The 14,799-nt window shown below is 39.1% G+C and overlaps 1 protein-coding gene across 1 annotated transcript; it reads right to left on the bottom strand.

The window, feature by feature from the left end:
- Positions 1 to 5,410: 5,410 nt before the first annotated feature.
- Positions 5,411 to 13,200, bottom strand: LOC143031665 (uncharacterized). The gene is made up of 2 exons (XM_076195780.1): positions 11,721 to 13,200; positions 5,411 to 9,630 (listed from the first exon to the last, which is right to left on the bottom strand). The coding sequence occupies exon 2, from the start codon at positions 9,348 to 9,350 to the stop codon at positions 7,971 to 7,973; it is 1,380 nt and encodes a 459-aa protein (XP_076051895.1). The 5' UTR covers positions 9,351 to 9,630; positions 11,721 to 13,200; the 3' UTR covers positions 5,411 to 7,970.
- Positions 13,201 to 14,799: the final 1,599 nt, after the last annotated feature.

Genomic DNA, 14,799 nt, shown 5'->3' with positions numbered 1-14,799 from the left:
AAGAACACCAACGTACAGTAAGGCGAGAAGATCCGAAATCGGCCCTGTACAGACACACTACAGAACACCAGCACAAGATTGATTGGGATGTAGTGATAACTCTACACAAAGAAAATAAACAAAAAGAAAAGACTATTCTTTGAAGCATGGGAAACTAAGAGTAACTGCATAAACAGGTGCATTGATCTCAATCCTATTTATCTAGGAACGAGGATTAACGCAGTCTCACTCCTTTGTTCTGTTTTTCCAGTTTCTGTCTGCTTCTTTACGACCTGACATTTGTTCACCAGGTGGATTTTGCCCGACCTCTTCTGAATTCTGAATTCCTAGGAAAGACCACCCGCTTGAGCGGGATCGGTTTTTGTGGGAGGGGAGGAATGTCTGTAAGAAAATGAAAAGATAGTAGCGTATAAAAGAGGACTATTGCCACAGGGCGAATTAGCGAGCGATTTGGGGGCAGTTGGTGGTCGTGGCTCGGTAGAAATGGATCTCTTCTCTCGAAGGCGGTCTCCCAGTGCACCTTTTCACTCCCCTTCCCTGACTTTTGTCTTCTTTTTTCGGTTTTAGTCTACATTTTTTTTCTCTCTCTTCTGTTCTATATTTTTATGTTCTTTGTATCTCCATTTTTATTTGTCTGTTTGTAATTTAGTCGTTTGCTCTTGAGACCTTTTCCTCCTGTTCCCCCATCCTTCATTGTTAGACATTTGGTCCACCTCCATTTGCATCTTTGGACTATGGTCTGGTGTTTTTCTTTTTTATGCTTGTGTTACTTATTGATGCTTTTTTTTTTTTTTTTTTTTTTTTGCTACACTTGTTTTATGTTCGCAGCCATTTAATTTTTTTATTTTGTTTGGTTCTTATTTTCATTTGTCTGTTTTTAATTTAGTCGTTTGTTCTTGAGACTTCATTGCGGACATTTGGTCCACCTCCATTTGCGTCTTTGTCCTATGTTCTGGTGTTTTTACGTTTGTGTTACGTATTGATGCTTTTTTGTACACTTGTTCTACGTTCATAGCCATATAACGTATTCTATTTTATTTGTATATTTCATCTTATTTCAATTTGTACCAATATTGCATTTCAATTGTAGTGCATCTAATATTGTAAAGAGGTTTGCATTGTACATGTAATTGAAAGGATGAACCTTTCCCAAGTTTACCACTTTGACGATTTATATATGAGTTCACAATCCTGTAACCATTATACCCCCTGAAGACGATTCCAGGACGGGAATCGAAACGTCGGGCAAATAAACCCTTCAATTGAGTCTGGTGTTTACAATTATCCAACATGAATACCAGACTCCAAATCTTCACATACATATATTTTTTCCTATTTCTACTTTCTACTCTATGTTTTACATTATATAATTAACATCTCGTATTATACATTTCACTATTTATATAATATATTTTGTTTTCTATTTCTAGTTTTTATTTATACTTTTTAATCTAAATTTTCTGTTAATGTGCTGTGTCTTGCTGCATTGCTTCTGACCCAGGGTGGTAGGTTAGATGCAGGAATGACAGAATATTGTGACACCGTCTGGGATCCACACACTAACAACGGCATATACATATTAGAGTCCACACAAAATAAAGCAGCAAGATGGATCAAACGTGATTACAGATACACTACACCAGTCACTGGGCTAAAGAAAGACAGTGAACTTGAAACAAAAAGACGAATGCCCAAATAACAAATGATGTACACAATCACAAACGATTTAGTTGACATAAACAAAGAAACTTACAATATAACTAGAGACAGTCAGCAAACGGCCCGTTCGCTCTCCTTCTAGACGGTGACAGTTGACCCCGTGCTGGGGTGCCAACTGTACACCCGTATCCGTATCACATTCACCACATTCAAACCGCCCCCCCCCCCCGTGGTCTCGAGATCAACCTATTCTTCGCCGTCTTCGTCTCCTGCTGCGTAGTCCTGCAGCCATTTTGGAGGACGTCTCTCACGCTGCGTTCGTCGAGGTGTTGCTCCCCCATCCACTGCAGCGTCGTGACTTTATCTCTTTTCCGTCATCCACCACATGACAAAGATCCAGTATATGTCGCGGCACTTCTTCGACAGAAATGTTGTTCCGTGAATTTACCTCCGTCAGTCACGACCCCCCTCGTCCACTGTAATGTGCACTTACCATCCTTCGGCTTCACCCATACCTCCTCCCCCACCTATACTGAGGCAGCGCCCTCTTCGTTCGACAAGGTGTCACGCCAGAGACTACTAAATAAAACAAAAGACCATGGCATAAGAGGAAAAGTGTCTGAATGGATTAGAGCTTGGATCAGTAACAGAAAACAGCGGGTCACCATAAATGGAGTAAAATCCAGGTGGGGCAATGTTACTATCGGGCTCCCCAGGGCTCGGTTTTGGGTCCTTTGTTGTTCATTATGTACATAAGCGACTTAGACGATGGGATAAATAGTGATGTTAGTAAGTTCACGGATGACACCGAAATAGGACGCCTAGTTAGGTCAGGAGACGACGCAGAGTTTCTGCAAGATGATTTTAACAATTTGTTCATATGGTCGGTGAAATGGCAAATGACCTTCAATATCTCTAAGTGTAGCGATTTCCTCCTCCAGGAATTCCTCACTGCATATCCTGTAGGCACGCAGGAAGAAGCCCATGACTACCCCCTTTTTCGTCCTCTCATTATGTGCCGACAGGTAGTGTATGAAGTCGCCACGGTTCGTAGGCTTTCTGTAAACCCTGAATTGGAGGCCCTCAGTTGTCTTTATTAACAGGGTATCCAGAAATGGGAGCTTTCCCTCTTCTTCTTCCATAGTGAATTATATCTGCAGATTCACTCTATTCAATTGTCTCCTGATGTCATCCAGGTCTGTCCTGTTTGGAGCGATTATAAGCACATCGTCCACGTACCTGAGCCATATTGCCCTCCTGGAGGAGGAAATCGAATACGTCATCGCGGCCTTCTTGAAACTTGGATACCCCAAGGGAGTGATCCTGACTTTAAGACGAAGAGCGGAAGAAATCATCCACATAAGCAAATTAAAAGAAAGAGAGGGCAACGTCACCAACAGAACATCGTACATGGCGCTTCCTAACTCCGAGAAGATAGGAGACATTACTAGAATGCTCAGGAGCACGGAAGTAAAAGCAGCGATAACATCGGGAACGAAGATCGGTGATATACTAAAAAGCGGAACCAAGATGAGGGGGAGTGAGGACAGCGTCGTGTATAAGATCCCATGCACATTATGCGATAAAGCATATTATGGAGAGACGAAGAGGGGGCTCAACACAAGGATCAGGGAACACAAGGCCGACCTCCGTCACCATAGGCTCACCAACGCAATGGTGGTGCATGTAGACGAATCTGGGCACCTCCCACAATGGAACCGAGCTGAAGTATTACACAAAGGTATGGATAAGAAGATCAGGAAATCCATAGAAGCTGCTTACATCACTACTCGTCCCAACATCAACGGTAAGGCTGGGAGCTTCACCTGGGCTAAATCCTGGGCAAGTATAGCGCTTCACGATTGGCCGTCTCAGCGGGACAATCAGAACACAGCATTCTACACTTGCATACCCCCTTGAGCCGCAAAGCATGTATATAAACTTTACACATATCCAGTGGGCTCATTCCTTTGAGAAATTCAATAGACGAAACATCAGGAATAAAAGCTTCACTTCCAGTCCATGTTTCCTTTCCCGTGTTGATGTCATAGATTCAAACTCCAAAAGAAATGGTAGACAAAAGAAAAGTATGGTGGTTGTAGCTTTAGGAGCTCTTGCTGGATTAGGAACATCCAATTTTGCCTTCTTTGCTGATTTAAAGGCTGAATGAGAAAATTGCAAAAATTGATCATATACAAACAAGTGTAAAGAACATTGATGAATTGATCTCTGAAATTACAGATAATTTAAGAGAATCTCAGTTTAAAACAATCTGAAAAGAAAACAATAATTTTTTCTTATTACTTGATGCAATGCATTTGAAATCAACCAAGATGCAATCTCAGCTTGAATCCTCTGTGCAAGATTTAGTTCTAACAAATTCTGGTCAAGTCACATCCTCTCCTCTCCCAATACCTCAATTTATAGGAATAACTAACTCGGCAAAGAGGGATTGGAATTTTAAACCTTTCTTTGATGAAATCAATGTGGCATTCCATTACCATTATTAACTGCGTATTTAAATGTTTCCTCATTGATAATAGAAGTTCCTTTTTCTTCTGATTTTAGATACAACTTACCCTATGAAGGTAAATAATTCACTGTATGAAGTGGATGTTCCAGTTGTAGATCCACTGAATTATCCTTTCTATAGACAACCTAAAGGAGAGCACAATATCTAATGATAAACTTGAAAGTTGTAAGATCACTAACAAGAATCATCATCTTTGTCATTCTTCCCTTTTTGTGTTCCATGAACCTTTGAAAAACTTGTGAATCTTTGCTTGTCAGAAATGTGTCTGTGATGAATAATTGTCATTACAGGAAGATTGTGGTAAAACAGATTTCTCATGGTAACATGGAAGGTTCCCATTATTTATTTTTCCCAAATAAAGCAAGGGCTTTGATTGACCAGGTTTAAGTCCTAAATTGGATTTAGTTGAAAGTCTTATCTCAGTCTTTAAGAACTGTGAAATACATGTATGCACATTTTCCACTATTGCTAATACCCTTAGTACCATGCATTTGACTGAAGAGTCAAATCTCACAAACTTCAACATTACATTACCTGAAAACTCCCCCTTTCAAAATTAGGAGATCAATGTTAAGATCTTCCTCAAATGATTCCTCTACCAATTATATAGTAATTCTCAGTGTCTTCATTTCTTCAATAGTAATTGCTGCTCTAACTTCATTTTTTATATTCAGGAAGATGTCGACATTTAATACTATTCAACACATACCTGCTTGAATTGTTTTTCTTTTAAAGGTGTTACAAATATTTATGCATTTTAGAAGGCTTGCTTATTTCTTTATGTGTGACATATGTTTTGATGACACCATCCATTGAAGGATAATACTTTTAACATTTTTGTCAGTTTATGCAGAAATAGTTTTGAACAGCTTCTTGTACATGATATTTTTCAAGTATATATATCAGCAAGCCCTGTAAGAGGGTAGTAGAAAATGGTTGGTCAAGATGACCATGGGTAGTTGCTGAGCCATGTAAGAGGCTGGTAGATAAAGGTAGACAAGTAAGGTAGAGGGGTAGGTGGTGAGAATTTCATTTTCATGAGTTGAATGTTTGGTAAATAATAGCCGTGAAGGAGTTGCATAATCTCGCTCCTCATCTAAAGTTTATAAACAAATGCTGTATTATGTTAATCCAACAAAAAGCCACTCATGCATCAATATTGTGATTGCTTGAGTAAACAGTATTGCTTATGATGTTTGTAACAGTCTTTCTGATTGGAGAATGGGTGGAGAAATTTTTATTTGTAGTTTTTCACTCTCATAAACATGTCCAAAGGCCATTCTCCTAAACTGTTTCTAAATTTGTTTTTTATTTGATTCACTGGATTAAAACCTAATTTACAGTCTGCACTAGAGACAAGAATGGCTCCTCCAGTATCCATAAACTTGCCAAGTCTAAGAATTTAATTCTGAAGAGCAACTACTACCATTTGTGTTAAATTCTATATAATTTTGTATCTAATTTTTTCTTGCAACATCAAACTAAATATTTCTGTAGCATCAGCTAGAAAATCATGATAGTTAAGACAAAGGGCTTTGACACATCCACTACCAAATGAAAAATAACTATGTAAATTAGTGGAGATATCAAACACTGACCATTCTTGTACCTCCTCAGGTAATCTGTCCTGTACCGGTAAATAGGTGCAGCATTTTTAACTTATGATTTTTGTTTTGGTATTATTTCAGTGCTCCTCTTTTATTCAGATATCTCTACTATTCCAAGGACTTGTAATAGCCATTTTTCATCAGTATATTTTTTTGCTCCTTTTGTTATTCATGAAATGTTGGTTTCTGTAGGAAATTCAACTGATTTTCTTCTTTCGCAAATAGAATTTGAAAAAGGGGACTATCAAGTACTCAGTCATCAGGCATCAGTTTTTAATTTGAGGGTTGGAAAATGATAACATACTTCTTGGTTTATTTCGCTGGATTGAACAAGTATTGGTGATGTATAACTACTGAATGTACAAAAGATCTCAAAACTATATGTAAAATTATGAAATTGTACACTTACATTTCAAAGGTCATTGACAGATTCTCACAATCACATTCCTTTTGTTTTGAATTCATTATTATGAAATTAAAGGATTGGCATCTTTGACTAAATTATATAAAAAATTCATTTTGAAAAACTTGTGCAAACACTTTTTGCCTTTGTATGCTAGTTGTGAAACCTGCACACAAACACATGCACAAGGAAAGATACCTAATGATTGGAAAAACACTAACATTGTACCAATATATAAAGGAGGAAACAAGGAAGAACCCACCAACTATAGGCCAGTATCACTAACAAGCACTATAGCCAAAATTTGTGAGAAAATCATCAAGAATAGATGGGTGAAACATCTGGAAGACAACATAATAATAAATCCAAGACAATTTGGGTTCAGAGAAGGAAGATCATGCACCACAAACTTAATATGCTTCTACTCAAGACTAATAGACATAGTGCAAGAAAGAAATGGATGGGCTGATTGTGCCTTCCTAGACTTGCAAAAAACTTTTGACAAAGTACCACACAGAAAATTACTAAAAAAAAAAAAAAAAAAAAGGAATAATACAAGGTAACTTACTAAAATGGTTGGAGGACTTCCTGACTGGTAGAAAGATATGAGTAGTGCTCAGAGAAAAATATTCAAATTGGAAAGAGGTGATCAGTGGAGTACTGCAAGGATCTGTATTGGCACCAATAATGTTTGCCATTTATGTGAATGACATGGACAAGGATGTGAATTGTTACATGAGCTTCTTTGCAGATGATGCCAAACTGTTAAGGAAAGTAGAAACTGATAAGGACTGTGAAGCACTGCAGGAAGACCTGAATAAGGTATGGAACTGGAGTCAGAAATGAGAAGTGGACTTTAATACTAAGAAGTGTAGCATAATGGAGTTTGGAATAAGCAAAAACAGAATATCAGGAAAATATACAATTGGAACCAAAGAGGTAAAGAAGGTGGGATCCGAAAAAGATTTGGGGGTAATTATCTCAAACGACTTGTCCTATGATAAACAGATTAACAAAATTTTCGGGGAGACAACTTGCTAAGATCAATAAAAGTGGCATTTGCATACTTGGACGAAGACATGATAAAAAAAATATTGGTTACATTGATAAGGCCTAGACTAGAGTATGCGGCAACATTGTGGTCACCCAGTACGAAAAAAAAAATATAAAGAAAATAGAAAAAATCCAGAGAGCAGCAACAAAAATGGCACCTGCATTTGCAAACCTATCATATGAGGAGAGACTGGCTAAACTGGAGTTACCGATGCTGGAGCAAAGAAGAGAGAGAGGTGACCTACTGACCATCTACAGAATTATGAAAGGTACAGAGATACTCAATAGAGAGGACTTACTAAACGGGACAAGAGAAACACAAGAGGACATGGAAAGAAATTAAAAAAAACATAGCTACAGAAGAGAACTGAAGAAAAACAGTTTTTCCACATAGAGTATTGGACACTTAGAACAAACTGGATAATGAAATAGTATGCGCAAAAACCATTCATGAGTTTAAGAGCAAACTAGACACTGCGAGATACAAAGGCGGGACACCACGAGCATAGCTCCCCTTCCCGCAAAATACAACTAGGTAAACAACTAGGTATATACAAATCCAACAGGGAATATTTTTCATTGCACAGGTCACATTGGAATGGCTTCTTTCCAGTATGAGTCACCATGTGATGACTGAGACCTCTTTTGTGAAAAAGCACAATCACAAAGGTCATACTGGAAAGGCTACTGTCCTGTGTGGGGGATCACATGATATTTAGTCACACTGGAAAGGCTTCTCTCCTGTGTGGGTCCTCATATGCTTTGTGAGATTAATCTTTAGTGAGAAAGCAGAATTGCACAGGTCACACTGTAAAGGCTTCTCTCCTGTGTGGGTCCTCATATGCCTAGTGAGATTACCTTTTTGTGAGAAGGCAGAATCACACAGGTCACACTGGAAAGGCTTCTCTCCTGTGTGGGTCTTCATATGCTCTGCGAGATGAATCTTCCGTGAGAAAGCAGAATCACACAGGGCACACTGGAAAGGATTCTCTCCTGTGTGGGCCCTCATATGCCTAGTGAGATTACTATTTTGTGAGAAAGCAGAATCACACAGGTCACACTGGAAAGGATTCTCTCCTGTGTGGATCCTCATATGCTGTGCAAGATGACCCTTCTGTGAGAAAGCAGAATCGCACAGGCCACACTGAAAAGGCTTCTCTCCTGTGTGGGTTCTCATATGCTGTGTGAGAGGACCCTTTCGTGAGAAAGTAGATTCGCACAGGTCACACTGGAAACGCTTCTCTCCTGTGTGGATCCTCATATGTTGTGTGAGAGCACTCTTTTGTGAAAAAGCAGAATCACACATGTCACATTGGAAAGGCTTCTCTCCTGTGTGGGTCCTAATATGCTGTGCAAGAGAACCCTTCTGTGAGAAAGCAGAATCACACAGGTCACACTGGAAAGGCTTCTCTCCTGTGTGGGCTCTCATATGCTGTGTGAGAACACTCTTTTGTGAGAAAGCAGAATCACACAGGCCACACTGGAAAGACTTCTCACCTGTGTGGGTCTTCATATGCTGTGTGAGATGACCCTTTCGTGAGAAAGTAGATTCACACAGGCCACACTGGAAAGGCTTCTCTCCTGTGTGGGTTCTTATATGGCTTGTGAGAGCACCCTTTTGTGAGAAAGCAGAATCACACAGGCTACACTGGAAAGGCTTCTCTCCTGTATGGGTCACCATGTGCTGTGTGAGAGTATCCTTTCGTGAGAAAGCAGAATTGCACAGGTCACACTGAAAAGGCTTCTCTCCTGTGTGGGTCCTCATATGATGTGTGAGAGAACTCTTATGTGAGAAAGCAGAATCACACAGGCCACACTGGAAAGGCTTCTCTCCTGTGTGGGTCCTCCTATGCTGTGTGAGATAACCCTTTTGTGAGAAAGAATCACACACGCCACACTGGAAAAGCTTCTTCCCTGTGTGGGTCCTCATAAGCTGAGCAAGAGACACCTTTTCTGATAACGCAGAAGCATGCAGGTCACACTGGAAAGGCTTCTCTCTTGTGTGTGTCCATGTATGCTTTGTGAGAGCATTCTTTTTTGAGAAAGCTAAATCACACAAGTCACACTGGAAAGGATTTTTTTCTGTGTGGGCCATCAAGTTTTTTTTAAGGTGACAGTTTTGTGTGAAAGCTTTATCACATAAGTCAAACTGGAATGGCTTTTCTCCATATACTTTGTGAAAGAATCCTTTTGTGAAAAGGCACAATTGCACAGGTCACATAGGAAAATCTTCCCTCCAGTGTGGGTCATGTGATGTCTAAAATGACTAGTGATACAACTGTGGCACAGATGTCACACTGGGTCCTTTTCGTTGTATGGCGAGTACAGAATGTACAGATAGCTTGTCTAAAGCAGTGGTGATATTTATCTTCATCCTGAAAAAAAGAAAGAAAAACTGTAATTATAATATTGACATCTATCTCTGAAAGTGTGCAGTATACTTAAGTGGAAGTTTTGCACACCAAATATTTCACTCAATTTTGTACCTAAACAGACCCTTTGTACATGCCATGACCTATCATAAAATAGGGTGAAACACTAACAGATATCCTGCTATCATATATTCCATTCTACTTTGTCATTAGAAATGAGGTGAAAATTATCCTATAGCTACATGCATACTCATTCCCCCCCAACCACAATGACTCAAATTTTGCTCTACACTTTTCATTGTGTCATGAGATTTAGATGTGGGCAATGGCCCAGCTGGCCAATACAGTCATATTTCAATATAACTTCATAACATACCATGTTTGGGCTCACAAGACCTGAATCTAAACCAACTCAAGGAAGGCTTATTCAGCTCATCTGACTCAAATAAGTTATACAACTCACATTGTTTAAGACACACAAACTACAGTCTGTATAAGTTGGATGAAACACCTAGTTGGTAATGTACTGGTATAGGGGAGCTTTGTTTATCAAGTGGCCGAAATGATATAATAAGAGTATATCACTTAGCGGTTAAAATATAAAATGGAGGATGATGAAGAAGACACACAAAAATAGTGAACCAACAAAGAAAAGATTAGATGTTAGCAGGGTTGAATCAGTGATAGCCATCATCCCCAAAAAAAGAGTTGCAACATGAAAACACCCAAGAGGAATCAAAGATATGAACATATATAATTTTCAGGGTTTGCAAAAGAAAATGGAATACTAGGTAGAGGTATAGATTTGGAAAGGGAAACAATGTGTAAAAATATTCTAAGAAATCAGAAGATTGCAGAACTAATAAATGAAATTTAGATCTGAAAGCAGAATACAGGGCAATGTATAAAGAAGTGAATGTGTTGAAAAAACAAAATGTTAAATCTAGCAGGGAGCTTGATGATCTAAAAAAGGAATTAAACATAGTCAAAGGTACAAACGAAAAAATGAAAAATTAAGATGCTAACAAAAATGAGGCTTTGAAAAAAGAAGAAAAAGAAATACAAGCAGTGACCGAGAATTATGTAAGGGAGGGTATAACTACTCATATTAGAATGTAATGACTTGTAATTAATGCAATGTGGACTTCTGGAGTGAATATAAGAAATATTTTACTCAGAAGAGTACTATAATCAGTGCAAAGTGAATTCACTGTGAACTTCATAAATATTTTATTTTCGTACTGCAGAAGACAAGATGAAGCTCCATACCCCAATAAGAATGTAAGAACAATGTAAGCAAATAGGATAAACACACTGATACATATAAACATGCTTGCCAGTCTTAATTTTTCATGTAAATTTAAAGTACTTGTATATGGGGGCTCAAAATACTCAAAATTATGAGTTACACAATGATATAGGTAAGAATTGCAGCTGTGTGACCAGCAAACATCTTTATGATATACAAAAATGTTTTCAAGATATCTCTACCAACATTACTATTAATTTTCTATACTTATACATAGGGTTCAAAATACTCGATGATAACAGCTAGACAATGATAGGGGTACAGATTGCAGCTGTGAGATCAGATCTGACCTGACCTGACCTAACCTACCCAATGGTAAATACGAAATGTTCATCCAGCTCATTTTTTGGTAAAGTTTTAGAAGTGCACACCTATGCAATATAGCAAGAGAAAAGTAATTCATTTTATAAATTATAATACATCAACATTATATATCTTATTCTTGATGCAAAGCAATAACAGAAAAAGTTGCTAAAAGCTATACATAAACAAATGTAGGCACTTCAACTGCTTGAGACACAATCTGGTAAAATTTAATTGTGCACACCTACACAATATAGCAATAGTAAATTGATTATTAATTTGGTAAATTATAATAGATCAACATATGTAATTTTCTTGGCGGAAATCCTTAACAAAAAAGTTGTTAAAACCAATTTACTAATGAACGAAGTTGCGGTGCTCTATGATATGCCATTTGTTTTGATAGATGCCGAGGCGTAATGAAAGGATGATAAATTAATCTATTATATTCCGACCTAATCTATATTTAGTAATTCAGTACCTTAAATTCTAAAGATCATCCTGGTCATCGTCACGGATGTTGACGGCCTGAATATTATTGTACCTTGGGCAATTAACAGACGACGTCAGAGCCCAGAGTTCTCTCACAAAGTCCAAGGAAGCCCTACTGTCTTTGTAACAGCACTTATTCACGTCACCGGAGTCAGAGAACACCCGGTCCACAACATGAAAGCTATCGTCTGATAGTGACTGCACTGGCATGGTGTCTGGACTGTATTTTAGTGGCTTTACTCATTAGTAAATTTGATTGTAGCAAAGTTTTTTGTTTTTCATTTCCACCAAGAAAATCGCCTATTATGTTCATGTTGTATTATTATTTACAAAATTTGTATTTAAATTTCTAATGCTATATCACACAGGTGTGCACAACTAAAATAATACCCACCATCTTTGGACAAAGGCACGACGCACCAACACCCCAGAACAAAGACCAAACATGACATCCAGAGTCCCAATCCTTTATATCAAAGTACCACCGGAGTTTTACGAGACAACGGAGTGCAAGTGACACATAAACCCCTCAATACCTTAAATCGAAATCTCACCAAGGTCAAGGACTCTGAATAACATACACAACTGGCCGGTGTAGTTTACCGCATAGGCTGCACGGATTGTGACGCGGTATACGTAGGAGAAACGCAAAAGAAATTAGCCACAGGAGTACAAGAACACCAACGTACAGTAAGGCGAGAAGATCCGAAATCGGACCTGTACAGACACACTACAGAACACCAGCACAGGATTGATTGGGATGGAGTGACAACTCTACTCAAAAAAGAAAAAAGAAAAAAAAAGACTATTCTTGGAGGCATGGGAACTTAAGAACAACTGCATAAACAGGTGCATTGATCTCAATCCTATTTATCTAGGAACGAGGAGTAACGCAGTCTCACACCTTTGTTCTGTTTTTCCAGTTTCTGTCTGCTTTTTTACGACCTGACATTTGTTCACTAGGTGGCTTTTGTCCGACCTCCTTTCTCGAAGGCGGTCTCCCAGTGCATCTTTTCAACTCCCCTTCCCTGACATTTTTTTCGGTTTTAGTCTACTTGCTTTGTTCTCTTCTGTTCCGTCTTTCTTTTTATCTTCTTTGTATCTCCTTTTTTATTTGTCTGTTTGTAATTTAGTCGTTTGCTCTTGAGACCTTTTCCTCCTGTTCCCCCATCCTTCATTGATGGACATTTGGTCCACCTCCATTTGCGTCGTTGGACTATGGTCTGGTGTTTTTTGTGCTTGTGTTACTTATTGATGCTTTTTTGCTACACTTGTTTTATGTTCACATCCATTTAACTTTTTTATTTTGTTTGGTTCTTATTTTTATTCATTTGATTTTAATTTAGTCGTTTTTTCTTGACACTTCATTTCGGACATTTGGTCCACCTCCATTTGCATCTTTGTCCTATGTTCTGGTGTTTTTACGTTTGTGTTACCTATTGATGTTTTTTTATACACTTGTTCTATGTTCACAGCCATATAACTTATATTATTTTATTTGTATATTTCATTTTATTTTAAATTATACCAATATTGCATTTCAATTGTAGTGCATCTAATATTGTAAAGAGGTTTCCATTGTGCATTTTAATTGAGCGGTGAACCTTTCCCAGGTTTACCACTTTGGCGATTTATATATGAGTTCACAATCTTGTAACCATTATACCAGCTGTAGACGATTCCAGTACGGGAATCGAAACGTCGGGCAAATAAACCCTTCAATTGATTCTGGTGTTTACAATTTTCCAATATGAATACCAGACTCCAAATCTTCACGTACATATATTTTTCCCATTTCTACTTTCTACTCTATGTTTTACATTATATAATTAACATCTCGTATTATACATTTCATTATTGATATATTATATTGTATTTTCTATTTCTAGTTTTTAACTATATTTTCATATGAATTTTCTGTGGATGTGCTGTGTCTTGCTACATTGCTTCCATACAAGTAACCTTAATATAACGAAGGGGAGATCAGGCGATTATCAAACATTAGACCCAGAATAGTTTCCTCCACACAAGAGAGTCTTCTTTCATATAGATATAGGATTTAGGCTGGAGGGCAACCATAGCGGTGGTGATTTTTTTTTTTTTTTCTCTTTTTTAGAAATAAAGTTGGGCGAATTAAGTAATATGGCTCGTTCTAGTTGCGAAAAGGTGGGGGATGCCGAGGGAGGTGACGACTGTGTGTTTCAAGTTGTGTCCCAAGGTGGCCTGTTTGCGGGGGAGGGTGGAGGAGGAGACGGAGGCAGCGAGCTAGGCTCGCAGCGTGATGCTCCAAGGCGATCTGCACCTTCGGCGTTCCCGTCCAGCTTATATATCCGGATCACGCCATGACCCGTGCTCTTAACTGGCTCGAGGACAAAGTGTCGATGCCTGGGAAGCCTGACGAAATACGTTCTCAGGCCGTTGAACTAACCAAGACGGAATGCATGGCTGATACGGGACGTGCGTTCCTCAAAGAACCGTCGTCCGTCCCGACGCAGCCGGACGAGGTGTACGTGTTCCCTTGGGACATCGTGGAAGCCGACAGAGTCCGTTCCCAGGCTGGTGATCTAGCGAGAATGGAATGTAGATGGAGCCGAGTACTGCACGTGCGTTTCCACAAAGAATCGCTTGTGCGACCCACGCAGCCGCGTGGTGCAAGTGGTTCTCCTGGGACACCTCGGAGATCAAGGGGTCGTGCGAAGAGGTGACGACAACTTTCCTAAAAGTCTGGATCAGGATGAACACCACGGAGAACGCCCCCCGCCACGACAAGGCGGTTCTCGTAAGGGGTTTCCTACTTTGGAAGCCCAAGCAAAACTCCAATGGGAGAACAATGTTAAATCTCCCACAATCGGGAAACCCTGTTAACCCTCCAACTGGCCAAATCCCGTTAAGAAAGCTCCACTGAAGAAAAACAAAAGGCTAAGAACCCCAACCACTGGAGAGTCCTCATCAAGAGCCTCCGCTGGGGATTCCCCATTAAGAACCCTCACTGAGGCAACCTTGATGAGAACTCCCAATGTGCACCTTTGGTTCATGTGTACACTTAGTATACATGTATGTAAGTTTCA

The sequence above is a fragment of the Oratosquilla oratoria genome, chromosome 12 (assembly GCF_046742065.1).
Source record: "Oratosquilla oratoria isolate Oo_2021 chromosome 12, ASM4674206v1, whole genome shotgun sequence".
Lineage (NCBI taxonomy): Eukaryota > Metazoa > Arthropoda > Malacostraca > Stomatopoda > Squillidae > Oratosquilla > Oratosquilla oratoria.
The sequence above is the reverse complement of the archived record's forward strand: the minus strand, read 5'-3'. Positions and strand labels throughout refer to the sequence as shown.

Bases quoted from the DNA above. Each gene is read 5' to 3' on its own strand.
- LOC143031665 (XM_076195780.1), bottom strand. From the start codon at position 9,350: ATGGCCCACACAGAAAAAAATCCTTTCCAGTGTGACTTGTGTGATTTA.